The 27,714-nt window shown below is 45.8% G+C and overlaps 1 protein-coding gene across 6 annotated transcripts in view; it reads left to right on the forward strand.

Moving 5' to 3' along the window:
• sick (sickie) overlaps positions 1-25,611 on the forward strand; it is a 959,410-nt gene extending 933,799 nt beyond the window's left edge. For all 6 annotated transcript variants that reach the window (XM_077635300.1, XM_077635298.1, XM_077635296.1 and 3 more), the window contains 11 exons: positions 348-437; positions 1,085-1,178; positions 1,318-1,392; positions 2,003-2,174; positions 11,491-11,601; positions 12,399-12,503; positions 13,298-13,369; positions 15,875-16,071; positions 18,317-18,435; positions 20,448-20,630; positions 22,034-25,611. In XM_077635300.1, coding sequence (XP_077491426.1) covers positions 348-437; positions 1,085-1,178; positions 1,318-1,392; positions 2,003-2,174; positions 11,491-11,601; positions 12,399-12,503; positions 13,298-13,369; positions 15,875-16,071; positions 18,317-18,435; positions 20,448-20,630; positions 22,034-22,132 — 1,317 coding nt within the window. In that variant the 3' untranslated portion in view covers positions 22,133-25,611. The remainder of the gene's footprint in view (positions 1-347; positions 438-1,084; positions 1,179-1,317; positions 1,393-2,002; positions 2,175-11,490; positions 11,602-12,398; positions 12,504-13,297; positions 13,370-15,874; positions 16,072-18,316; positions 18,436-20,447; positions 20,631-22,033) is intronic.
• Positions 25,612-27,714: the final 2,103 nt, after the last annotated feature.

Below are 27,714 nucleotides of genomic sequence, written 5' to 3' on the forward strand. Positions count from 1 at the left end.
AGCTTTTCTTTGCACACCTTCAGTTCTTTTATCAGTTCACAAATTTTTCCTTGGCGATGAAAATGGAACATTGTGGCAGAGCACCAGAGGTGCTGCACATGCAGGTGTGCTCAGCCCCTGTGACTTGCAGCATGCCAACATTGCTTGTGTGTCTCCACAGGGCTAGCTCTGAGCCAGACAAAAAAAATAGAAAGAAAGAAAACATGTTTCAGAGGACTTTTAACCTGCCCTTTTTCCACTCGGTCTTGTTTTCGATGTTGCCATAAAAATGTGTCGAAACTACATTTGCGAAAAGAGGAGAGTGGGGAAGAGTCTGTGTGAATTATCTGGAACAACCTTCGTGGCAGGCTCCAGAAGAGGCCCTCATTGGTTCCCTGTACGTGAGTGGCAAGACAAAGTGGGACAACCTCGACAGTGCAGTGAAGAAAATCTTCAAGGTTAGTGATTTTGGGTGCACTGCCAGCTGTGCTGTCCTTATCTCATTTTTAATGGTGACTTATTGATGACTATAGCTCCTTGTTTCAGTTTAGAACTGTGCACGCATGTAAATTTAATAAACTTGATTTCTCGCTGAGGTATTTTACCGTAAACTGCCACAGATGCTGGCATCCGCAAGGAATGATGCTGAGTGCATCCAGAGAGCATGACCTGATGACCTCTTTGTTGACTAACGGATAATCATGTTCTTGTCAAAATGTGATGTTCACCACCTTCCACTTTGGTATTGATGATGGATGTAACAAGTGTTGTCTGCTCCACAACTGCTCTTTAAACATTTTCATACATATATGACCTTTAAAAACAACTGAACTGTTTTATTTAATCTGTAGGTCACCATGCTCACAGCATAACTGGTATCTTTTTCTTTGACGTATCTGCATTTTCTGTCGCAGTGATTCATGTGGCCATGATAAGACATCCATTCAGCTCTTATACTTCCAGTACATAATTGTTGATGAAAGCAAATTTCTAAAACAAAAATCACTTCCTGCACTTGTTTTCTATAGGATATGGCTTGATAATGCATCTGACATCTTATGTAGTAATAAGCTGATTATCAAAATATTGTTGTCACTGCTTGCAGGACTATGTCCTCCGGGTCGATCCTGCATCCAACCTGGGGCTGAGCTCCGAGAGCATACTTTGTTACCACATCGACGACATTGTCCGCTCCAAAGGTGAGAGCTGTCTGACTCTGTTGTCACAATTGTGGCAGTGCTCAGGGCAAGGCTATTCCCTGCAAAATGTATGTGCAAGCCAGGCTCCTTTTCTTTCCGTTTTAAAATTTTGCCTATCCTGTTCTCTTTATCCCTGCAGAGGCTGAGCTTCCCGAACTCCTGCCTTGTGGTTATCTGGTTGGTGAAACACTGAAGATCCAAGTTGTCGTCAGAGGTATGCACTGCACTGTACGAACAGCCGTGCTTGTGTGTTTGGAGTCACTAGGCCTGGTGTGCTTTGCATTGAAGCCACAGCGAAAGTACATGTTTTGGAGCCAGCCACCGTTTTATTGAGCTAATCTTGTCACCTACTTACCAACAATACAATAACCTCACTTTAAAATGAAGGTACCATTGATTCCTCAGCGCCCTTGCGTGCGCAGTGCCGAAGTTTATATATGTCTAATGTATGTTTTGGCCTGCATATTACTGTCTGTCTTCCGAGAAAGAAGAAACAGTTTTTAGCACTTGATTTTGTGGCCATTTTTCATTTTCATTGCTTTTTAGCTGAATGTATGGAGAACCAACTAGTCTGCCTCAATACTGCGTAGAACCTTGATAATAACCTGCACTGCTTTCAGAGAACACAATGAGCTTGGCTGTAATGAGCAGAAAGCTGCCTATGTTGGCGCAATCAGTTGGCAAATGAGCCACTAGACGATAATCAGTTCAAACGTTTGTATGACACTTGTACCAGATTTTTTGCTTTCTTAATAAGCCTCATGCCCTCTGTTTGCACACTCCTATGCTGTTCTTCGAGGTACCAACACTCGCACTCTGTGCAGGCACGGCACAGAATGCAGTGGATGCCCTCGCTCTGCAGACACTCATTCCCAAGTCCGTAGTCCAGCGGTATGTCTCGCTGCTGACTGAACATCGCCGGATTATCCTCTGTGGACCGAGTGGAACTGGCAAGACCTTCCTCGCTCAGAAGCTGGCCGAGTATCTGGTGCTCAGGTGAGCAGGCTAAGAGTATATGGTTCGCTTAGGATAAAGAACGTTGGGTCCTTGTATTAGAAATCATACTTGAGAGAACGGTGTACATATTTTTCCGGAGCAGTTGCATGCACCATTTTAACCTTAACTTATGCCCATTGCGTACTATATGTTAAGATCTTTCTACCAATGCAGAGGTGAGGAGTCAACAGTCAGCAGAGTGAACTAGATTTTTTCTGTTTCCAAAAGTGGGCATTAAAATCGCTCAGCTTGAGTGCTTCAAGCATTTGCAATGCTTAATCTTATCGTGGTTTATTAACATCTACTTTACATGAAATAACAAGATCCTAGGATGCATGTCATCATTGATTAATTCTGCTATGTTTCTGGTAAACTATCAAGCTTGGACAAGCGGTATCAATTCTCATTCACTTCAGAGCTTGCTTCATGTCTTTATATCTGAAACTAATACGCCACAAATCCCGACTGGTTATGATAACCTGTACACAAAGGAGCACTTGGTATTTTCGAGGTTGCTTGGATCAGTTTGTACTTTAACGGCCTTTTCACATTTTGTTTTATTGATCTGGGCTAGTTTTTTTTTTTGATGATGATCATCAGGGGGCTCAGCACCTTTGATCACCAAGTGAGAAAGGTGTCAAATGAAGCACCATCACATTGCATCCTTCATTTTCTTTTTTGTTTTTATTTGTGCCTATGCTGCTATGAAGACCACATTGCACACTGCATCTTATGTGCATTCATTACAGCGACTCACTCGGAATGAAATTTGCACACATGGTTATTGCCAGACAACGACAAAACCTGTACAGAGATGTTGGCAACTGTGCTAGAGAACTAATCTCCGTGTGACCTGTTTGAATCGAGCTGGGGTGTGTTGCCGACTACTTTGACCTGGTCTGGCACACACCTGTTTCTGTCCTTTTAAACTGAACCTTATCAAAAGATCAACTTGGAACAAAAGACCTCAACAGGTGACGAAGGACGAGCATTTATATATAAACAAGAATGCTTATGGTAATGTACGAAATGTACACAGTTGCTGTGAAAAACAAAGAAAGATTACTAAATGAATGATCAAAAACAACAAGAAACGAAGAATTGGGAGGCACTATCTAGGATGCAAATCTCTTTCTCGGCAAGCACAATGAAACCATGGTGATGATATTGTGTTTGTACACGTCGCCAGGAATAGCGGAATGGTGGAGACATGGTTCATTTGAGTGTCTGAATACGCTTGATACATAGAAACTGGTAATGAACAAAGTTCTGCCAGTGTCTTGACATGCTTGCTTCCACATCTTCTCAAGTAAACTAGTACGTCAAGCGTTCCACGTCTGGCAGCAATGCGCCCGCATGCTTCTATTGAATAAGTCATCGCACTGGCGTCAGTCAAAAGCAATATTACCCTATTTACAGCAATATATAATGGGTGTTTTTTTTTAACGTTTTTTGGTGATCTGCCTCGGAAAGCACGGCACGTTATATTTGGAACCAAACTACAAAACGTAGCGCTTTTTTTTTTCGCTGTTATTTGAGATACCTGCAGTGCACTCACCCACTAGGCTTTTTAGCTGTGAGGTTAAGGGCACAGGGTAAGCCCTATACTTCCCATGCATTTTAGGCCATGTTGAGGTACATGTTTCTCACTAACTAATAACAGTAGCCTAATAATACATATATTGTGAGGCAGAAGAACGCACCAGCAAATTCACCTTTTTACTTCAGGTAGGCCGAAGCAGCAGCTACCGACTAGTCACAGCTTAGCAACACTTCGTCTTCTTCGCACGACCCGAAGACCGATGATGATTACGCTGAGATGAAGATGAAGGTCACTCACAGTGCTTACAACATTCCCCCTCCCGAACGAAAGCGACCATCCTGGTCGCAAATTAAATCTTAAGGTCGGCGGTTAAAGGGTTTCAAGCGCGACACGTGCACAATCTCGGTGCCGCGACACCGACGATCGCGAACAGGCGATGCAGGTGTGATGAGATAGTTTACAGGGGAAGTTTGTTCCAGAACCGTGTACGGGCCAATAAAACGGCTCAGAAACTTTTCACACAGGCCGGGGATGCGAGTAGGTGTCCAGAGTAGCACTTCGTCTCCAGGGCGGAAAGACACTGAGCGATGAGTCGCATCATACGTGCTTTTCCTGGAAGCTTGAGTGGCTTCAGTTTGAAGGCGGGCACGATCACGGCAGTGGGCGATACGAGACACGAACTGTTCGTGGGAAGGCGCGGCAGAAGGAGGAGAAGCTGTGAAGAAAGATGCTTCGAGGGAGAAGGTAGGATGGCGGGCATAAACAAGAAAAAACGGAGAGTAGGTGGTGGTTCGTTGAACGGCAGTGTTGTAGGCGAAGGTTACAAAGGGGAGTAAAGAGTCCCAGTTGTTGTGCTGAGGGTGAATGTAGGTGGATAGCATATCAGAAAGGGTGCGATGAAAGCGTTCTGTGAGGCCATTGGTCTGAGGGTGGTAAGGAGATGTAGTTTTATGCACCGTGCCTGAAGCATGAAGCACTGCGGCGAGGACGGTGGAGAGGAACGACTTGCCACGATCGCTAAGGAGGAGGCGAGGGGCGCCGTGGCGAAGAAGTATGGTGTGGAGGAAGAAGTTGGCGATTTCGGAAGCGGAGCCGGAAGGAAGTGCTGCGGTTTCAGCGTATCGGGTGAGGTGGTCAACGGCAGTAACGACCCAGCGGTTGCCAGCTGGAGTCAAGGGCAGGGGTCCATACAAGTCGATTCCGACGACTTCGAAAGGTGTGGAAGGACATGGGAGAGGTTGCAAGAGACCGGCAGGAGGCGACGTAGACCGCTTGCGTCGTTGACAAGGGATGCAAGACGCTACGTATTTTAATACTGAGGTTGAAAGGCCAGGCCAGAAGAAACGACGTTTGATGCGGTCATAGGTTTTGTGGTACCCAAGGTGACCGGCGGTGGGGTCGTCGTGGAAGGCTTGTAGAACTTGAGGACGCAGGGAAGAAGGAATTACGGGAACCCATGTGTGGCCCAGTGGGCTGTAGTTGTGCCAAAATAATGTGCCATCCTGTAACTTGAAATTTTTGAGCCGACGACGGAGACGGGCATTTGGAGGTCTAAGAACACCGCTGAGACTATCAATCAGCTTTTGACAATAAGGGTCAGCACTCTGGTGGTGAGCAAGATTGCAGTGTATATCTGGCATGGGAGCAATAGAGGCGGCGCTCAAAGACTGCATAACTGTAGGGTTTAAATGGCTTGACTCCGTTGGGACAGGAGAGGAATGCGAGGACATGGGTTGCGACGGCAAAGCAATAGGGCAACGAGAGAGAGCGTCGGCGTCCTTGTGCTTCTTGCCCGATTTGTAAGTGACAGTAAAGTCGTACTCTTGAAGGCGGAGGATCCACCGCCCGAGACGACCGGACAGATTTTTCAAAGTGGATAACCAGCATAGGGCGTGGTGGTCAGTGACGACTGTGAAGTGACGGCCGTACAGGTAAGGACGAAACTTCTGAACAGCCCAGACGACGGCGAGACATTCTTGTTCGGTAATAGTGTAGTTTTGTTCCGCAGAAGTCAGAGTTCGGCTCGCATAGGCAACAACATTTTCTGTAGAGGTGTTTTGGCGTTGCAGAAGGACAGCGCCAATGCCATGGCTACTGGCGTCGGTGTGCAAAATTGTCGGTGCTTTATCATCAAAATGGCAGAGGACGGGACCCGAAGTCAGAGCACGCTTCAGAGTTTCAAATGCTTCTTCGCAAGCAGGAGACCAGATGAAAGGCGTGTCGTTGTGAAGAAGCGCATGTAAAGGTGAGGCAATAGAGGCGAAATTGCGGATGAATCTGCGGAAGTATGATGCCAAGCCGAGGAAACTGCGGAGATCTTTGACCCGAGTTGGACGGGGAAAGTGCAGCGCAGCAGCGATTTTTTCAGGGTCAGGCTTAATTCCTTCGCTGCTTACGAGATGGCCAAGAACTTTAATGGATTTTGATGCAAAACGGCATTTCTTCGTGTTTAGCTGTAGGCCAGCGCTGGAAAGTGCTGTCAAAACTTCATCGAGACGAGTAAGGTGATCAGGAAATGACGAAGAAAAAATGACGATGTCATCTAAGTAACAGAGACATGTTTTCCATTTGAGGCCGCGGAGAACTGTGTCAATCATACGCTCGAATGTAGCAGGAGCGTTGCAGAGTCCAAAAGGCATTACATTGAATTCGTATAAACCGTCCGGTGTTGCAAAGGCGGTCTTCTCTTTATCATCTTCATTCATGGGGATCTGCCAGTAGCCTGATCTTAAGTCAAGGCTGGAGAAAAATTGGGCACCTTGCAAACAATCGAGGGCGTCGTCAATTCGAGGGAGGGGATACACATCCTTACGAGTTATTCTGTTTAGAGCACGGTAATCTACACAAAAACGAACCGAACCGTCTTTTTTTTGCACTAGCACAACAGGCGATGACCAGGAACTAGACGATGGGCGTATGATGTTGCGTGCAAGCATGTCAGCAACATTTTCCTGAATAACTTTGCGCTCGGTTGGAGAAACACGATAAGGCCGGCGTCTAACTATGCTTGATCCGTCGGTGAGTATGCGATGCGTTGCTGCAGCGGTTTGACCCAGTGTGCCGGAATTGACGTCGAACGAGTCTGCGTGCTTGTTCAATACAGCGAGCAATGCGTCTGTCTGGTCTGTTGTCAGGTCGGTGCTGATCGTGTGGCGAAGTGCTGCACTGAGCGAGGCAGGGGATGAATCAGAGCGATCGGAGGTGGAAATGGGAAGAAGTGTGACAGGCTGGGCGGAAGCAATTGATGCAACTGTAGAGTCGCGTCGCAGAAGAATGGGCTCTGATGTGGTGTTGAATGCGGCGAGAAGAGAAGAACCGCTGGAGAAGCGAAGAAGGGACACGATGATGATAATACCTCTTGACAGGAGACGAGGGCTGGGTGTAATCAATTCACGACACAGATCCGCCCGATATTTGGAACTGTTGGTGCTGGTCCGACCTCTTTTCAAAAGAAGCTAGAGACCCGTGTGCAGCTTCCAGGAGAGACATACACATCATACATTGAGGACGTACTCGCCCTTTGCCGGCGAGTTAACAATGGCATGGTCGAGGCTGAACGTGTCGGACATATTTTAAAAGGAATTGGCTCTTTTGCCTACGCAGCTCTAGCTGCCCAAAATCCCGTCACGGTGGCAGACATTCGTGCCACTTGCCAGCGACTTGACTATCTACAGTCGCGCCGCCTCAACAACACCTGGGATCCGAGCCAAATTCCCGAAACTGATCTGCGCACCATCATACGATCTATAATACGGGAAGAGCTCCACAATGATATTTCGTCGGTTCCTGCCTTCTCACGCCCACCTGCTCAATCTACTGGGTTGCGTGGCATTATCAAGGAGGAGCTTACTTCACTCAATCGTCCCATGGCTACAGAACCACCAGCCCCTCCCTACGTTCCGACGTATGCTGAAGTCACTGCGGCTCCTCCTCCTTGTCCTCCTGTCCATCACGCGCCCGTCCCACCCAGCCTCGCCGCCCTGTCCCCGCGACCACCGGTGTATGGTAATTGGCGGCCTCTCCCACCTCGTCCAGTATGTTTCTACTGCGGAATCCGCGGCCATGTAACACGCGTTTGTCGCCGACGACTGCGAGATGAGCGTGCGAGCTATGGGTACGTTCGACGTGACGACGCCTACCAGCTTCCTCCTCGCCAGTACTACACCGATAATGACCTCCGTCCCTCTTCCTCCCCGTCGACTTCTCCTGACCGGTCTAGGACAGCACGGCCATCGCGTCGTCGCTCCCCGTCACCCTTTCGCCGGACTTCGTCGCCCCTTCGCCCTCCATCTTCAGCTTCTGCCCGCCAAACGGAAAACTAACCTGTGCAGTTTCCGGAGGTAAAACTGCACCGCCTGTCGTCGCTCCAATTCCTCCTCTGCTCCCATCAAACATGTTGACTGTATTCCTTGAGGGACATGAACTGGAAGCTTTAATTGATACCGGCGCCGCTATTTCTATTATGAAACTTGACTTGTGTTTAAAACTGCGAAAAGTGCGCACACCTTATACCGGTCCTCCTTTACGTGCTGCAAATGGACAGAATATTAACCCTTGTGGAGCGTGTACAGCCCGAGTCACCATTGATGGCATCTTGCACTTCATTGAGTTTGCTGTCCTATCCTCCTGTGTCCATCAACTCATCTTCGGCTGGGATTTCCTCCAAAACGCCTCAGCAGTCATTACGTGTTCCCCTCCCACTTTTGAAGTCACTGAATGCAACATTCCTGCCGATAGAGAACCACTTTCTTCCCGTGTAGTTATGCTTGCCGATCACGTCCTCTATCCGGGCAACGAAGATATTCTATCTGTGACTTCTGACGCCGTCACCGATGGCGACGTCCTGATTATACCCAGCACCTCCACCACTTGTGAGGCAGAAGAACGCACCAGCAAATTCACCTTTTTACTTCAGGTAGGCCGAAGCAGCAGCTACCGACTAGTCACAGCTTAGCAACACTTCGTCTTCTTCGCACGACCCGAAGACCGATGATGATTACGCTGAGATGAAGATGAAGGTCACTCACAGTGCTTACAATATCATTGTTTGCCAAATTTTGTGCTCTTTTTACTGAACTAGAATATTTGAAATGTGTTGAAAATTTGATTTTTAATAAAAATATTTCCGGTAGTACACAAATCTGGCCTTTCTTTGCGCATTTCAAAATTTATAACAGAATAACTGCTCAGTGAAATTGCTTAATTCTAGTTCAGTAGTTGGCAACACTTATGTAGATGATTGAAAAAAAAAATCAGCCGTCTGTCTTGAAAGGCATTGGAAATAATGGTACCTTTGTAAGAAAAAACACTGTTTTGAGATAATAGAGCGTAAAGAGAAAAAAGATGTGAAAACCCATTTTTTATTCGCAGAAACGCCTCCATAGTAATTGGTTTAATAGCCCCCTGCTTCGTAGTCACTGTCGCCGTCATTTTTTCGCTTTTCGGCTTGTCGTTTTGACTGTCGGGCCTCTTTTGTAAGCTGTCGTGTTGCTCGGTCCGCAAAGTACATGCGCTTATGGTCAGCTTCCCTCAGCCACTTGATGGTGTTGCTCCCTGGGTTCAATCCACACGCCTTCAAAACGTTGGCCCGTGCGATGCTACCATCATTAAATGAAAGAACAGCATCCAGTGTTGCCATCCGTAGGGTCCGAAGCCTAACAAACACATTCTTTGGCGCGCGTTCCCAAACAACATGGTTGAACGACTCATTTGCATTTTGAGTTCGCCCATGCAGGCACTTCTCTAGGAGCTCAGCCTTCGATAGCTCCCTATAAATGGGTTTGATAGCCTCCAAGACAGATGCAGGCAAACTCTCCTTGTGGAAAAATGGCTTGCCCTCTGACTGACTTCTGTTGAAGGCACACCACGTATCAGGTCCCTTTGGGCAAAGTTCATGGCATGGGTCATCGTCTGTGGCCGATAAGTGGAAGAAGGTTGCCCAAACGGCCTTTCGCATTTCATCCAGGTTTCCTACATTTCTTCTGATGGCCAAACCATAGTACGTCTCGAGCTTGTCTATTACTGCATCAGTCAGTCGGCCTCGGCCCGAGAGGCTCTTTCCATCAGAGAGTTTTCCTGCTTTGTTTCCTTTTTTTAGCCTTCGTAACCTTGTGCCCATCCTTTTTTGCACGTGCCCTATGCACTCAACCTTGGATATTTCAACGGAATCACCATATGGCATTTGTGCCTTCACAGCCATAAAAGCCTTGTTGTCACCATCCCCAAGGTATTTGACGTATCGAACGCCGTGAAGCTCCTCACTCCTGCCGAAAATTTTCAGTGCTCCTGCGACTTCTATTCCACCGCTGGTGCCTTGGTAGTTGCTTTGGCACACCTCTCTATGAAGGGGGTCACTGTTTGTACCCTTGATGCTGCACTTTGGACAACGTTTAGACAAAACCTCCACATCCAGCACTTTCCCAGAGTCTACACTGGTCGCAGAGACAATGCCGTTATTGGATGTATGGCCTCGCTTCTGCCAGCTTCCATCAAGAGCAACTGCGATGTCTTTATCCCCCTCATTCAGCTGCACAGCTTCGTCAGCTGCCCTTTTCTTCGACTCCTCAGTAGCAGCTTCGATGTGACCTAGAAGCTCTTGATTGTATTTCGCAAACTTTGTTGGCGGCTTAGGAAGGTTTAGCATAGCACAGAGTATATTTCCTGCAGCCATTCCCTTACCAATGGACCTGAAGGCATACACTAACCTGAGGTTGGCTTCATAGAGGCCAGAAGTAGTTTTCTTCGACGTCTCAAATCGTTGTGCGGCACTACACACTTCACAGTTCAAACTGTAAACGCTTGCAACACCTACCCGTTTTGTCACAATTTCGATGAGCTCAACACTTCCACCGCACTCTCTGCATGCACAAATCTGTGTAATTGCGGCACAAATGCCGTCCATGTCCATTAAGGCATATTGGCTGCTTCTCTGTAGCACATCCTCTTCCTGGAAGCACAGAGAAAATCTTGAAAGCTTCGATGTCGCGGAGCTGGCGCGTTCGGCGTTCGGGATCTCATTCGGTCGTGGACATCCTCTTGCTTTTTCACGATGAGCGTAGCGGTTGCCGTGAAATTCACGCCTGACGAAGGCCTTCTTTGCCCTGGGCATCTCAACTTATCAGCAGCAACCAACACCGGCACAATTTACAATACTGATCGAAAGAGATAGCACTCGGACGCAGCTGCATGAAGGTTGCAGAAACGTGGAAAAAACGTGCAAAGCGTCTCAGGATTGTCTTGGCTAAAAAAGAGGAGCTGTACAATAGTTGCCAGACAATTTTTTATATGTAGCTGATTTTAGACAAGTTTTGAAATCAGGTGGTGGACTTTTTGGTTGAAAAAATTGACGTTAATCCTGAAAGGGGGCGTGGCCGCTCACTACTTGGTTTCGGAAAAAGCGTTTTTCAGCCGTAAATATGGCTTTCTGAGGAAAGTGCGATCATGGAACATGTGTAGAAAGAATTGAACTTCTAAAATTCCAAAAGAAAAAAAAACGATTTTTTTCTAATTTTACCTTACCCTGTGCCCTTAAGTCAACTTCTCAAGGACCTTCGAGGCGAACTGCACTGTTGCTTCCACGAGAAAAACCTTATGCTTTTATGTGTGGGAGACTCCCCACGGAATATACCACATTCTTTGTTCTCACTTCACGGAATTTAAAATTTTCCTCTGAAGAAAATTAGGTTCCTTAACCGTGAATGCCTGTCAATGAGCCTAATTTTCTGTCATGGCCTAATCGAGTATATTTGCTCTCTTCGCTGTGCTCACATGTAGGTCCGGCAGAGATCTGGCAGCTGGCTCCATTGCGACCTTCAGCGTAGACCACAAATCCGCCAAGGAACTGCGCCAGTACCTGTCCAATGTCGCCGAGCAGTGTGAAAACAGGTGAGTGCCTGCATGCGTATTCTTTGCTTCATACCCAACAATTCTGGACAAAAGCATTTTTGAATGGGAAAGAGTTATTGAACGCAATTTTTTCATATATTGCAAAATTTTACTATACCAGTCAATATATCGGCAGATCTTCCATCGACAAGCTTGTATTTTTTCACTGTTAACGTTTTTGTGCTCTTCTAAAGCGTTCTCCATTTGTTTTATATGGCGGTCTGAACTGCTCCATGTGAGCAGTGGAAAAACTTTAAAAAATTTTTAAAAGAAAGATTTTGCTACACATTGAAAGAATGGACCATTACCTTCAATATTTCCATAACTGTACCTTACAATTTCTCAGTATTCAAAATTTTTGTCCGAGGATGTTGGACATGACTACAGCAGATGACAGGGGCACAAGCACAGCAAGTAATAATGCCTGAATGTGGGCTCCAGCAGCCAGTAATTTGCCAGAACCATGACTTGCTGTGGCTGCACAACTCGGGAGCTGTGTGTAGCTTTTTGAAGGAAGAACACTTGTGTCTTCCACAAAAACAGACTTAAACTATCTGGCACAGGTGGAAAAATGGGTGAATGCAGTGTTAAAACGAAAAAAAAAAAAAAAACTGATAGGCTTGCATAAAAATGACGGAAAAAAAAACACAAACCATTTACTGGCTGTTTGTTAGCCTATTTGTTGTAATAGCGCCTAATTGCTGATTAATTCTGCACAGCCCTGCATATTTCATATGCTGGAAAATAATCTATAATTGTGTCAATTCAAAGGTGCACCACTTTCCCTTTTCATGCAGCAATGCCAGTGACCTGCCAGCTGTCATAATCCTGGACAACCTACACCATGTGGGGTCCCTAGGGGAAGTGTTCAATGGCTTCCTCAGCGCCAAGTACCAGAAGTGGTGAGCAGTGCCAGCTCAGTCTTTTGGGGCTGGAAACATATGCTTGGAGGTGGCGTTCCACGAGTTTGTAGTCAGATCTTGTGAAGCTATAGGTTATCTGAACATCTACAACAACACCAAGGTCAGAATAAACAATTTTTCTCGAATGGCAGTTAGTGGACAGCACCTCGAGACAGCAGTTCAGCATATTAAACAGTTGCTGGCATTTTTCTCATATACTATATAGGTGTACAGTGATGAGTTTAGGAAAAAAAAAAGTTGGTGCTGCCCACACTACCCTACTGAGACCGAAATAGCATTATTATTTCTATAATACATAGCAGTATTCATCACTTCACGTTTGACGAAGTGATGGGCTAAACAATTAGGCTGTAGTGTGTGAAAAGATAAATAGAAATTCACAAAACATCAAGAGGAGCCTCAAGCTGTGTAATTCTCATGGGAATTTCCTCGTTTTTAAAATGTTTACATAAGAAAATTAAGTGTACCCTTGCACATTTTTTGGTTTAATGGGAAAGAAAAAAACAAACTTTTGGCTTGCCCATATCATAGTAACATTGTAGTTTGGGTGTGTTGGTATGACGTGACATGAAAGTTCAAGCATACAACCAGAATAGGACGGTGAAATTAGTACTCCCGTATTACCAGTCTTTCTTCTCCGCCGTCGTCTAGTTTACCGCTTAAATTTCCATGTCCATATCTACGCAGGCACATTTTCCTTAAAACCTCATGTAGCCACTGCACCAGAATTTCAGAACTGATGGGACATCTCTGATTCTTTTGTGATGCTGCAGCCCGTACATAATTGGGACAATGAACCAGGCTACGTGCTCAACAACCAACCTGCAGTTACACCACAACTTCAGGTGAGCACTGCACCCTTGCTGCTCATGACAGTCTTTGGGAGTGCTATGACCTGGCTATTCCAGGGTTATAACACTAACTCATGAAATTTTGCTGTGTGAAAGGTGAGTGAAGTCAGCTTTTGAGGGAAGGGCTTCTCTTGCAGAGCGATTTTAAAAATATAGTGAGTGGATCAGACTTTACAGTGCATATCAATATTGCAAGGTCATTTGTACACTAACCATTTCCTAGTGGGATCACGCACCACCATTTCAAGACATTTCAAGTCTGTTGTCATGTGGTTCTGATGGCAAGCATTATCACAGACAACAGGCACTCAGGCGGATGCATAACTCAGACTGATTACAGTCAACGACCGATTTTTCGGACTCTCTAGTGGCCGCGAAAACGACCGAAAAATTGGGCAGTCCGGAAAACCAAATTTCACCGAAAAAAATCAAGGAATTATTACCAATATGCCGGAGGAAGCGGTCAGTTGTATTTCTTACATTCTAAAGCTCCTAATGGCTAAATTTTGCTGCGCGACGTGTGCGGACGACGGGAGGCGACCGCTTTCAAGAGCTCGGCCTGGCTGTGCTGCCCTCGGCATGTCAGCGATGAACGCACGGGTTGGGACAAAGTCTAACCAGGAAAGCGAACACGCCTCTGTGGGGACTGCGCAGCGGCCACAGTTCGATGCGCCCAAAACGAGAATGCGAAGATGGCAAAACAATAACCGAGAAACGGCCGAAGCAAGTGCTCCGTTGTCGTTGGCCTTTGTCATTAAGCCTAGTGACTAGAATCGAAATCGGCATCATATCCGGCGATATGCACACTGCAGTGGCTTGCGTTTAAAGAGGAGTCTTGCCTGTCATCGAAACGCTAGTTGTTTACAGTTTTACGATAAAAGAGTCGGGGTTACGGCGCATTTTGCCGCGGGTACGCTGACCTTGCTTTGAAATGCGCCACCATTTCCTGACGCCCTCGCCTTCTCCGTGAGACGCCTCCCACGTGCTTCGCTGCTACTTTTTTCCGTACTCGGGACGAAAGACTCGGCACAGATGAGCTTCGCAAACTCTGACTACACTTCAAGTTCGTGTGGCGGAAGACATTCAAGGACAGCACGAATTCGAAACCACGTGGGTGCAATGTGCCGACTCGCACAGAATTTCAGCATCGCAAGTCAAGAGGCTCCCTATAAGCTTGAAGATTGAAAATTGGTTTTTGGTGAAAGGAAATGGCGCAGTATCTGTCTCACATATCTGTGGACACCTGAACTGAGCTGCAGGGATAGAGGAGGGAGTGAAAGAAGAAAGGAAGAAAGAGGTGCAGTAGTGGAGGGCTCTTGAATAATTTCCACTACTTTGGGATCTTTAACGTGCACAGACATCGCACAGCACACGGGCGCCTTAGTGTTTCCTCTCCATCAAAACGCAGCCACCGCGGTCGGGTTTGAAGCTTGAATTTCATTTTGTGTGATCAAGTTTTTGACCTCTCCTGCAGTTTGAATTAATGAGGCTCCACTGTACACATTATATGGCGGCTTGGGTATTGGTGGCGAGTGAGAACGAGGTCCGAAAAATCGAGCGGTCAGTTGTGGTGCGTGTGAAATTTCAGGTGCTCTTATACATTGGCTTTATGGGACATGTCGCAGTGCCGCGAAGAAGTCCAAATAATCAAGCATGCCCGAAAAATCAGGCACTCAAATCTTCGATCGTCGACTGTATTCAGCAAATTTAGAATTATTTAAACCGCCTTTCTTTGTGTTGGTTCAGTCATGTCATCATGGTTCGACCGTATGGACACAATTAACCCAATAAAGGCCGAGTTTGGGTGAGTTGGTTTTCCATGCTCAACGTAAAAGCGCAAAAAACAAGGACGAGAACAAGACACACAACACGAGCGCTCGTGTTGTGTGTCTTATTCTCGTCCTTGTTTTTTGCGCTTTTACGTTCAGCACAATTAACCCTTTAACCACCAGAATAATTCCCAAAGAACATACCAAATTTTTGGCGATTTTCTCAGAAAATGATTGTTGTCAGGCTTAAAACATGTGCTAAAGGTGCAAAGCATGTTTCAGGAGCAAGTACCGCCCTCTAGTGGTGAAAATGCAACATATGCAGTTGCCGACCATAACTCATCTGTGGCAGTGGGAGCAGCACAACACTGTGCCGGACGAGTGTCACTCATCATTGGTCATATTGGTACAATATCTTATGGCAAGTAAAGCTCGGAGTTGGTGGTTGAAAGGTTAGCCGGTAAAGAAGTGTCCTTCACTTGTCTGTCAGAAGTGCTATGTGGGCATCGATTAATGCATAATCCTTTGACATACCTCCTGCACTGCGACTTCCATGGTGCTCTGGACAAGTATTGGATGCCTTCTAGATGACCGTGGCTAGACCCAATTAGTGGCTCCCCAGTGTCACTGATTGATGCTGTTTGATAGTGATTGGGCATAGCCCCATTTTATTGCAGCTGCTCTTTAGTTACACCTGCACTGTGTATTCATGCGGTGCCTTTCTGACCAGGTGGGTCCTGTGTGCCAACCACATGGAGCCCGTGAAGGGTTTCTTGGGCCGCTTCCTCCGGCGGCGCCTGGTCGAGGAAGAGGTCAGCGCGGGCGTGCGGTTCACCGAGCTAAGCAAAGTGGTGGACTGGATGCCCCGCATCTGGCACCAGCTCAACCAGTTCCTCGAGACGCACAGCTCCTCAGATGTCACCATTGGTGAGTGCACTCTCTTCCCACTGCCGCTTGAGTGACAGCCTCAGTGGAAAAGTTTTGTGCTATTAAGTGGCCACTGTGCCACATATCCAGCACATGTTAGGCAACCCACTCAGATTGGAAGTCTTCAGAACTACATTGGAATGCACATGTAAGTGATGCATCTTTAAAATTTTGTTTTTTAATTGTGCGCCTTCAAAGACTCTCAGGTTTTTTGCTCCTGGGAGGAACCAACCCAAGCCAACTAGAGGCAAAACATGAGTGGTTGCATATTTTTAAAGGGGCTCTGAAAGGGGCTCTGAATAAAGTTGCGCTTTGCCTAGGATGTTAAAGGACATCGCTTCACAAATATCCTCCAGCAAGAATTTTTTAATGCGTTTCGTTTCGTGGAAGCTGAGTTATCTGTAGTAAAAATTTGAATTTGCGCGTCTTAGCGCCTTTCTCTCTCCTCTCGTCACTTTTTGCACGCTGCTGAAATGACAGCCCTCCTCCACTGGCCCCACCCACTCGGTCCCTCCACCGGCTTCTGACGCGCGCGGGAGGGGGCGGAGCTTCCGGCCATAGCCATGGTAGCAGCATGACATTAAAAAGAGACGTCACAGCGAACTGATGATAGTCGTTCGCTGCTGACATGACGAGTGCTGCATGACGCCTAGTGCATGGATTCAGGTGAAAGACCAGCACCACAGGCTGCCCCGAGGCATGCAAGCACAAATTTTTAAAACTATATTTTAAATGATCGGTATGCTTTTGAGGTCCTGTACGTGGCATAAACACTCGGTGGCCTGTACTCTACATAATGCAGGCATATTATGGATAACCTCAAACACCCTTTTCAGCGGAATGTGGAATTTGAATTAGGGAGATCCCAACTAGGCTTTTCCTGTACTAGTGACCTGCAGCGGTGGCTCAGTGGCTGCTGATCCCAAGGTCGCAGGGTCGAATCTAAAATGCAGTTGCCGCATTTCATTGGCCGGTTGGGCCGTTCAACCCATGATGTGTACTTGTGTTGATGCGTGCTTGAAGAAGCTCATGGACCGTGTTTTTACTACAAAGTGATGGAATATTTATAGCTTATAATAGATGTTACAGTAATGACAACGCCAATGGCTATAATAAAACAAGATTGTGGCAGACGGGAATTGAGCAGTAAGACGTGATCACGAGATAAGGAGAGTAAAATAAGAACAGAGATAAGAACAGTAAAGGTATTGAAAAACTTGGAAATTCAAAATAGAGGGATTACAAGTGGATGCTACAGCAAGAACTAAAAACGCATGATTACAATAGAGAAGGCAAAGTCAATGGTTGTCAGGGGCGGAGATATTGTTTGGAAACGAGAAAGTGTGAGAGTTCAGTGATAGTTTCGATGTGCTGGGTGGCGACCCATGGCTACTGAAGACTATTGGCCATGGCAGGACCACGCGGGGATAGCATCAGAGTGGTTGGCTACCTGTGATTATCTCGGCAGATTGTATTGACCCTGCCATGACCGCGACGGTGGCCTCTCTTTTAGCCTCTCTTTGGGAAGCTATGAGCAAGCCGCAAGCAAATAATCAGTATGTGTTGTCTGCCTCGCTGCTCAACCCGTGCTTCTAATAGACGTGGCGGTGATTATCTTGAGCCCTCAAAGCAACCATTTGCAAAATCTCAGCATATGTACACAATGTGAATCCCGTCACCTTGACTGATACGCTCAGTGCGCCCGCTCACACTTCTAATAATCACAACAGAGCTCTCCCGAGCCCTCAAAAGCTCGGCTTACGTACATGATGTGTGCACTTTCATCCTGACTTGTTCTGGTCAGTTTACTTTTTCTCTTTCGAGAAAAAAAAAATGAGGAAAAGAAGGTGGTACGTTCAGGCTGCTTGCAGTCATAAGTGTGCTAGCAGGTCTTGATCTCACTACTTTCACACGTAACCCTGTTGGTCCAGGGGCATGGGTGTGGTGACATCCTGCTGTAATTGCAAAGGCTTAGGGTGGCAGCTTGTGACATACATGCATTGTTGATGACACCAAAGCGTCTGTTTGAATGAAGAGAAGTTCGAATTATAATGAGAATGGGAATAGAGGGATACCGCTATAACTTGCTTTTTTTTGGCTTTGATAACATGCCGTACTGACCTAGATACACATGAAAAAACAATGCTTGAGGATGTGCACTTGATCAGTTGGGTCCCTGAGTTTCTAGTGCTGGCTCTCAGTCTTGATTGAAAGCCTCGAGTATGTAATATGTGGCTTCTTCTAGGACCTCGGCTGTTCCTGGCATGCCCAATGGATCTGGCGGGCTCCCAGGTGTGGTTCACAGACCTCTGGAACTACAGCATCGTACCGTACCTGCTGGAAGCTGTTCGTGAGGGCCTGCAGGTAATGTGGCCTTTGAGAACTTTGAAACTCACCCACTCTGGGTGAATAGTTTAGGTGAAGCAGGCAAACAAAAAAATGTGGAAGTAGTCTGGGGTCATGTTGTTACTCACAGCAGCACTTCTGTGATGTATAGTAGTACACAAATGCTTAGCCCCTAGAGTGTGTGAAAATAGTGGAAAAGCACAATTTTGCATGGAGTTCGTGAATTGTTATGCGCAATCGATGCCTATTGCTGGTGACTGCATTGATTGGCGACATTTTCATGTCCGAGTTTTAGAGAATTTCTTCCTCCCTCAAGTGTGTGCCACACACTGTGCCACAACCTGTAGCACTCGCTAAAGCATGCTGGCACTGGTGGGATAATGGTCAAGTTGTAATGCGTCAGAGGAATGTGGCAAAATTCAGTCCAAGATTTCCGGCCCAAATGATAGCTTTGGCTCTATGAGTGCACCAGAGCAACACTCTTTTGAACAGAAATGATTGGAAAGCAATTATTTTACTGAATATTTCTCTGACCACCGCACCTAGAGGCCTCCTGTGAAAGCTCCGACAGCGGAGGATGTGACATCATTCCTGCCCATAGCAAGCAGTTGCCTGCACTGACTGCATGAAAGGATGTGTTTTAAGATTCTTTTGCTTCATTGTACAGTCCATTTTAACGCGATAGGGTTAAGGAACTCCTGTCTTAGAAAATCCGGCTTTGTCAGCGTCATTGACCGTGAGCAAAAAAGCCATGAAAAATCCCAGGAGAAGCAATCTAGCAGGCAGGTGGGCCACCTAGGTCACGTAACCTTGCAGCGTCATCACAACCTGCCCCCCGAACTGGGAGCAAACTGCGCACTATGGCAGATCCCATTCAAAAAACACAACAGATAAGTTTCTGTCATCACAACAGGCTTTTTGTTATGTTTTTGACCAAAAACTTATAGTAACAACCGACTTCTTTATATTAAGAACAGAGTTTCATGTATTTGCAACCGAAAAGTACTGCAGAACTACAGACTGCAGAAAATTACGGTAGAAAGCACTACAGCAGTACAAGAAAATACTCCAAAACAGAATAATCTGTCATTACGACAGAACTACAAGCCATTTCTTCGTATTTTTGACATGGTTCTGTCGTTTTTTCTGACTGGGATGGCGGCTAAATTAACGATTGGTTGTGAGAGGTTGCTCAGTAAGAGCAACCTGGCCCCACCGCAGGCAACATCTCCCATTGCAAGGCAGTGGCGCATTGCTTAACCTAGGAGTGGTATGGGGACTCCCAGCGATCTGTGAATGTGAAGTAGAGAATGACCAACTCTGCATATGTGGCCATTAACTAGGCATGTACGAATAGTGGGCTTTTGGCTTGAAGTGAATTCGAAGCAAACAGTAGTTTTCTTTGAATAATTTCTAAGCGAATATTTCAAATATTTTTCGCATACAAAAAAGATTGAATGGCACAATAAGCATTTTCAAAAGTGTGAATGTTTAGAAAACACCAGTCCATTGCATGAAAAAAATAAAGAGAGTGCATTGAAGCTTTGTCACATTCGCGCAAGCTCTGCCAACGTCCTGCAAAAATGGCTATTGAAAATTGCCCGAGTCAGCCTGTACGCGGAGCTGCGATATTTGTGGGGTGCGAGACCAATCTATGCGGTCTATCTATGAGACCCCCGATAGTTGCTCTTACTTGCAATTGCGTCATTGTGCAGCTATTGCTTTTAAGTGATCACTCCATTGACATCTGCTAGGCGCATGCATCACGCGCCCAGCGCCACCTCACATTAGGCGTTTATGTTTTCGCATCATGCACGGCTCAACTAAGTAAGTACCATTGTCAAACTTGCTACGATACAAAAGTTACCATAATACGCAAGCTCTGTGTGCAGTTTCACGGCAAATGAGCCAGCGGTTGAGGCGGGGAAGTTTTTCAAAGTGTTCACGATAAAAACGCACAACACTGTATGCATTCAGAAAGTGATGAGTAAGAGAGGACAGCTGTGTTCAATGTTGGCATTTCCATACAGTTGTACGGACGGAGAGCAGCATGGGAAGACCCAGCGGAGTGGGTGCTGGAGACATACCCATGGCCAGGATCCGCATCTGAAGCCCCACAGCTGCTCCGGTTACGGCCCGAGGATGTCGGATATGACCCCAGTGCAGGCCCTAAAGTTGTTCCTGACCAGCCTGACTCTGAGGCAGATCCCCTGGTGAGCAATCACCTTGTGTTGGCCTTGCGAAGTGTACACAGTAAATTCCCATCAATATGTTCTCAGTTAAGGCGGGTTGTTGGATAAGATGAAAAATGTGAGACCCCGTGCGGAGGCACTCATGGGGCACCTCCGCAGCACTGTCGAGCGAAGGAAAAATATGTAACGTTTCTAAGCAAGGAAGCGCACCGCGACAAGATTGCTTCTGCAGAACTTTCAGTGTTGTGTGAAAAAGCTGCCTTATGGGGGCACATTCTTTTCCAGGAATGCTTTCTTGCTGATGCCTGTGTGCAGCGCAGAGATGCCAGATGTCAGCATCATGCACGCATCATCTACCGCGCGTTGCCACCGGTGGACTAAAAGATGTGTGTGGGCATAAAATATGTTCACTCGTTGACTTAGGGCTTAAAAAGTTGTGAGCCGATCTTTTAACTGCATGACACGGCATCGCAATAGGTGTTATCGCGGCATAGAGGTGGCCAGATGGAAAGGTGCATGGTGTACCTGCTTGCATAGTTGACAACAGCTGTGCCCAGTTGGGTTCTTTCAGAGCACTCGGAAATGAATTCAGGAAGAAAACAAAAGCAAAATGCAGTCGCTGCGAAAGAGAAAGAGCAAAAAAGAGATGCTAAAAAGGGGAAAACAAGACCAATGTTGTTTTCAGTTCGAAAGGGTAACGTAACTGTTTCATGCCCTCATTTTTCAGCTCACTTCATGCATAATGCCATATACGTTCCATTTGCTTTTATCCTCTCACTGCGAGGTCATTTTATTCATTGTTTTCATGTAACACATATTTGGGCAGGCATAGTGTGCTCGCATATCTTTTCTGGGGACATTTCTGTTGAGACGAGCTTCTGCTAAGATGAATAGATTTTCTGGTCTCTTCAAGGGAGTCTGCTGTATGCGTATGTACAAAAAAAGTGCACATTGGAGCATTTTGGCTAGAGCAAATGTAGGCACGTTGCATTTGTGTTTAGCTGCTCTACAGTGAATGCATTGGCAAAGACATAATTGAAGAAAAGTAAGCAGAAAGCTGCATAAAAAAATTATCTCGGACAGTTTGTTTTGGTGCAAGAAAAAAAAATTATTTAACTGATATTGGTGAATGCAACACATCACCGAGAGCCCCAACAATGCTCAGAGTGCTGTGCATGAGAGGAGAGGGATGAGGACTGACACATGAATGACCAACTTTAGTTTCGTGGGGGAAGAAAGATTTTGCAGTTCAGTGGTGAGTTCAGAGGGGCATTTCTGTTGACCGGCAAAATTTGTAATTTGGCACTATTTCCTTTAACACAATCGCGAGGACCTCAAATCATTTGTTTTTACTCCTAATCTTGCAAACTTCATTACTACCAGACAAACAAGCTGATGTTTGTTCTGTTTTTCTCTCACTGCAGCTCAACATGCTCATGCGTCTCCAAGAAGCAGCGAGCTACTCAAGTCCACAGAGCAATGACCCCGAAACAACAGACCTGGAGGCCACGATTGCTTCCTAACTTGCTTCCAAGACTCGCTAAACGGGTGAACCGTGTGGAACTTTCTTCTGCGAACCAACACTGTGTAGCTATGGCAACAAGGTTGCCTGGTCATCAGAACAAACCGGAAGTATCAGCTGCCCTACTCGGTGCTGAAGGGAAAAATGACGGGCATTTGATGTGCTGTTGCTTGTCGTCTCGTCAAATTTTGTACATTTTCCAACCCACTTTTTAGCCATGAACAAAAATATGCTGCCTGCGCTGAATTTGCCAGCAAAAAGGAGCGAAACTCTAGACCTAGTCTTGTTTTTTTAAAAGCTATCAAAGAGAAATATGGGCGGCAAACACCTGTACATATACTGACCGCATGTGTGTAAATAAGAAATGTACACCTGCCTTTTTTGTTTTAAAGTTAAGCGTCGCTGTAATACGTACTAATATCTTGTACAGAATAAAAGAGAAGTGAAATGGTACTAGCGAGAATGGTTCACCAGATATTCTTGTATGCGCATTTTTTATACTGAATAAACAATTCTCAGAGCTCCATTCTAGATTTATTATGACAACTGCATCTGCTATGTGGTAAGAAGAGAGTAACACAAAGACAGCAAATTATAACTTACTGAGTTCATTTATGCTGCAAGGTTGACCGAGATAGATAACACACAAGACTCAAGCTTTCCTCAATTTTTCAGGAGCAGATTAAATGTTTGGGCATGTGAAGCTTAATAAAATAGAGCATCAATTTCTTGGTAACTTTTTAATGCTAGTTATGGAGCTCTCAATACACTTGAGCTCTATATTGCATTGCATCTTTATCTTCGGATATTCCAAGTTTTAGGTATGTTACCTACAGCTCAGTCTAGCACTTTGGTTTGATTAGGGGTTACTGATTGATCGGTGAGATCTTGATAAAATTATGACTGGTATTATGAAACCAATAGAAAGTTTTCTATTCAGCTGATTGGCATAATACACGGATCATTGAATAGTTTGGAATTGCAGTATGTGTCGGAAATATCAGAGTGGCGGCAAATAAAAAGAAGTGTTAAATCTGAGCTGTGGGTAAACTTGTAATGCCGAAGTGTGATCAGAACTTTCATGGGAGAAAAGGATCCTGACTATAGTCGGATACAACTCAAGAAGGTAGCGACAGATACACATCAGAGGAGGCCCTCCAGCCATTGGTGTTGACTGACTATGATGATGTCATGGTTAATCCTATTTCACTGAGGCACTTGTCAGTCATTCGCGACAACCATATTACAGAAACCGGGCACCTCTATTGGCTGGAGGGTCTCCTTTGAGGGGCCTTTGCCACTGCGTTTTTGAGTTGTATCAAAAGATAGTATGCTTATCTTGAGTAGCATTTCACGAATTAGAAAAAAACATCTGAATTCCATATCCTTTAATCAATATGCTTCTGAACATGTTTTCCATGACCATTACATCCTGTTTGTTACTATGAAGTCCCGTGTGTCTCTGTACTGAAGATTTTTTGCATAAAGCACAAGAATGAAATAAACCAGTATGCGTGATAGCTGACTAGAACAAATGCACCAGAAAAAAATTTCTAATGTGCTCTTCTAGGCACTTATGAAGCTGAGTCAAATTTATGTTCAATGAGAGACATCAAAGGTGCAATCCTCCATAAAACTTAACCGACGTTGTATGCTGATGGTGTGAACATATCAGTCTGGCTGTTTGTTACAGTGTCTGTACTGTGTACCATGGCCAGTGGTGTCTTTTAGGTACAAGGAAGTGCTTTACGTATGACAAAACTGAAGTGTACTGCAGCTCCAACTGGGCCATTCTTGAACGTGTCAGAGAGCATGTTTACTTAGTACGCAGGTATGTTAAGCACTGGTATTTCTTGCGAAAGAAAGAGGCAGTTTCTGGAAATGGCAGCAAGTGTTGTGGATTTGGTGGCTGGCGTGCTCTGCTTTGTAAATGTGAACCAAGGCTCGATACATGCTGTTGCTTCTGCAGGATATCTCGCAGTGGATCATCCTTGTTGCAGAATGTGCAGTGATATGTATATGGGTTCGAAAGCAGGGTTGGGAAGTCTTTGTTGGTCATAAGCCCCACCTTCCAGTAAGGCTTTGTTACTTGCAGTTTTCCGAAAATGCTAAATACTCAAAACTGCATGCAAGTGTTTGTATGTGCACGCTGCTCTTTTCTATGCTTGATTTAAAAACTGCAACGATTACGTTATCGGATATTTGTGTTATTTGCAATAACCTAACTTTTGCACCTCTGTGGGCTTTCCAAAACACCAGTGGACACAATGACTATCAGCACACATAGGTAGGCTTGATTATGCCAATATTCTCCAGCAATGGAATGAATGTATTTTAATTTATAACTTCCCAGCAGAATTTCTTTATTTTTCACGACGAAATAAAGCTAGACCTGTACTGATTTTCAGGGTCCTTTACATCTGCTAAGTCAGTCCTGCTCTGCAGTCCATCTGGAAAAGAAAATTTCCGAAGTCTGGAATAAAAAATACATTGTTAGATGCTGTATATGGCTATGCTTGAACGCACCACTGAACTTTGAATTGGCGAAAAGATGCGAAGAACTGCATCCATGACGCAATATTGCTTCCGTTACACATAAGCTTAGCACATTGCAAGAAAAGCGTATCTTGCTCAACACCTGCATGTTGTTTCATGCAAGCTGCACCACAAAGTGATTATGACTTGCCATTTCTGTATGAAGATAGGTTGAGCAGTAATATTTCTATGTTGGAGCATTCTTAAGTTCAGTAGAACGTATCAAAAATTTTAGTTTGCTTTTTACAATGAATTCTCTTGCACTGAAATGAAATGAAATGTCTGTTGTGCTATGGCCTGACACAATGTGCGCATGCCCCTCAAGAAACCTATTGGCCGAACAGGTGAAAACAGCTCCTGAAAGCCACAATGATTAGAAAAACATGCGATCAATTGAACATAGCTGTTCACTGACTTGCTAATGCCAAGTGGGGTAGAGCAACTCTGCGTGCAATCATTGAATTAATTTTACCATCCCCATCACACCTGTTCTACATTGTACTTTACCTCGTATGATCCTGTAGTGCCTGTTCACAACTTGAGTACATGTTTACAAAAACCTGAACTCTTGTTTTAAGCAGCAGTTTGCTCTAGGTGTACTTATACAGAGAAGCTTGGTGCAATGCAGAAGAGAATCATCGTGTGATTGGGAGCAACACAATTACCAGTGCTGGGTGTTTTCATTTGACTAACCGTCATGACTGTGACAATGAAATCCTCTGCAACTGCATTCAGAGGTGACCTTCACGAGTTCCTTGTTTTACTTCAAGGCCAGCCAAGGTGTGCTGTTTCTTCCCTGTGCTTGACCCAAAAAGGCATATTTTCAACCATTTGACAAAAGATGTTAATGCATGCCCCGTGAGTTGGAGGTGACTATTGGTCTGCCCTGACCAGTGTGGAAAGGGGAGTGTGGCGATTGTGTGATTAAAACATTTTTATCTCATTTTGCCTGTCTCTGTTTGCCTTAATTCCAAACATCCAACGCTGTGCTGAAGTGCATTGCAGTGTTGATAATCTGCTTAATTGAGCCTGGTATTATAGTTGCTCTTTCAGAGACCAAAAATAAGAATTCAGGAATGTAATGTACAGTACAAGACTGAGTAGATAAGAAAAAGTGTTCCAGTGCTTGACTACGAATATGGCCCTTGCGCTCCATTTCATATCAGGTGCAACGGTGTCAAAGCTGGCACTCTTGTTTGCACTCCCTGCATCCACAATCAACAAGAAGTAGTGCATTCTTTGGGGAGCAAAAAACAATGTTTTGCCTGCAGGCTTACAACACATGATACATCTGTCATGATCGAGCTTGACTAAATGCGCCCTTACTACTGATGGCACGCTGTCGCTTTCTCGTGAGAACACTCGGCTACTGAACAAGTGCGTAGTAGCATGCCTCCTTTCATTTTTAAGGCGTACTTACTTGCCCCATTGAGCGAAAACCCATCTCTGATAACACTCGATTGTACCCATAAAAGATGGCACCCTCATGTAACCTGCCAGGCAGCGGTGAAATTAATGATTGGTCGCCCGAGGTTGCTCGGGACAGTTTGGATCGCACAAGTCTCGCCAGTGGCAGCACCTGCCATCCCAGGGCAGTGGCACGCCGCTGCACCGCTGCACCAGGAGTGGTATGAGGACTCTTAAGCATATATGAATGCCAAGAAGAGAAAGACTAATTCTGCATATATGGGCATTAACGCAGTTAGCTATTGCGCCGTACGTACCTTTAAGGCGGAGCGCGGGCCACTGTACGGCGGCGATTGCCTTCACGAAGTTAGCGCGCAGGTCATAAGAGGTGCGGCGCCTACCATGCAGAGGTAGAATTACCAGCTGCGTGGCATCGGGTTACATCACGCCGCACTCTGCTGCGTGATGTAACCCGATGCCACGCATGGACTATGAGAAGAAAGGAAGAAGGTGCAGTAGTGGAGGGCTCCGGAATAATTCCGACCACCTGGGGATCTTTAACATGCACTGACATCGCACAGCACACGGGCGCCTTAGTGTTTCGCCTCCATCGAAACACGGCCGCCGCGGTCGGGTTCGAACCCGGGAACTCCGGCGCAGCAGCCGAGCGCCATAACCACTGAGCCACCGATCCTACTATAATGCATGCAGCCCACATCTCTCTCTCCCTCACCACCTCCACATACCTAATAATAATAATAATAATAATAATAATAATAATAATAATAATAATAATAATAATACAATAACAACAACAACCGGTTTTGGTGGAAAGGAAATGGCGCAGTACCTGTCTCATATATCGTTGGGCGCCTGAACCACGCCGTAAGGGAAGGGATAAAGGAGGCAGTGAACGAAGAAAGGAAGAAAGAGGTGCCGTAGTGGAGGGCTCCGGAATAATTTCGACCATCTGGGGATCTTTAACGTGCACTGACATCGCAGACAACACGCTCAAAGCGCGATTGATGCGTCCACTGCCCCGGAGAGCCAGTTATGGGCCCTTCCTTTCCTCAAAATAATCGACGTCTTGGACGTAGCCAACGCCTACGCCAATGAACACAATGAACGCCGGCAGCTATCGCTTTGTATATCCTGGATTAGCTGAGCTAATCCACATTCATTTCTTGTGTAGGGCTCGCGCCATCTATCCACCCTTGGCAAAGAGAGGGTGGAAGCGCAATGATGAATTTTGCACTGCAGTGCGGGCTTTCACCTTGCCAACATTATCCAGAATGAACACGGTGGACATAGAAGCAAATGGAAAAAAAAAAATTAGCAGTGGTTGAAAGCGGTTAAACCAATGAGCAGACAAGGGAAGAGAAAAGGGCTCGTTGTGGCGTACATGACGGAAGCCAGCAGTCACCAAAACCAAAGAGCATGAGTTTTGAAGCGAAAAGCTTCACTATGCTAGTCAACACCGCGCTTCGAGCGCCAGCGCATGTCGCAGGACGAGTCACGTCACGCACGGCGCAGTTTCTCTCTCTCTCTCTCGCTCCCTAGTCACTAGTGCGCATGCACCACTAGTATATAGCACCGAGCCACAGGTGTTCCGCTAAAGTCACTGGAACGGGAAAAGTACCG

This window comes from Amblyomma americanum, chromosome 8, assembly GCF_052857255.1.
Source record: "Amblyomma americanum isolate KBUSLIRL-KWMA chromosome 8, ASM5285725v1, whole genome shotgun sequence".
In the NCBI taxonomy this organism is placed as follows: Eukaryota; Metazoa; Arthropoda; class Arachnida; order Ixodida; family Ixodidae; genus Amblyomma; species Amblyomma americanum.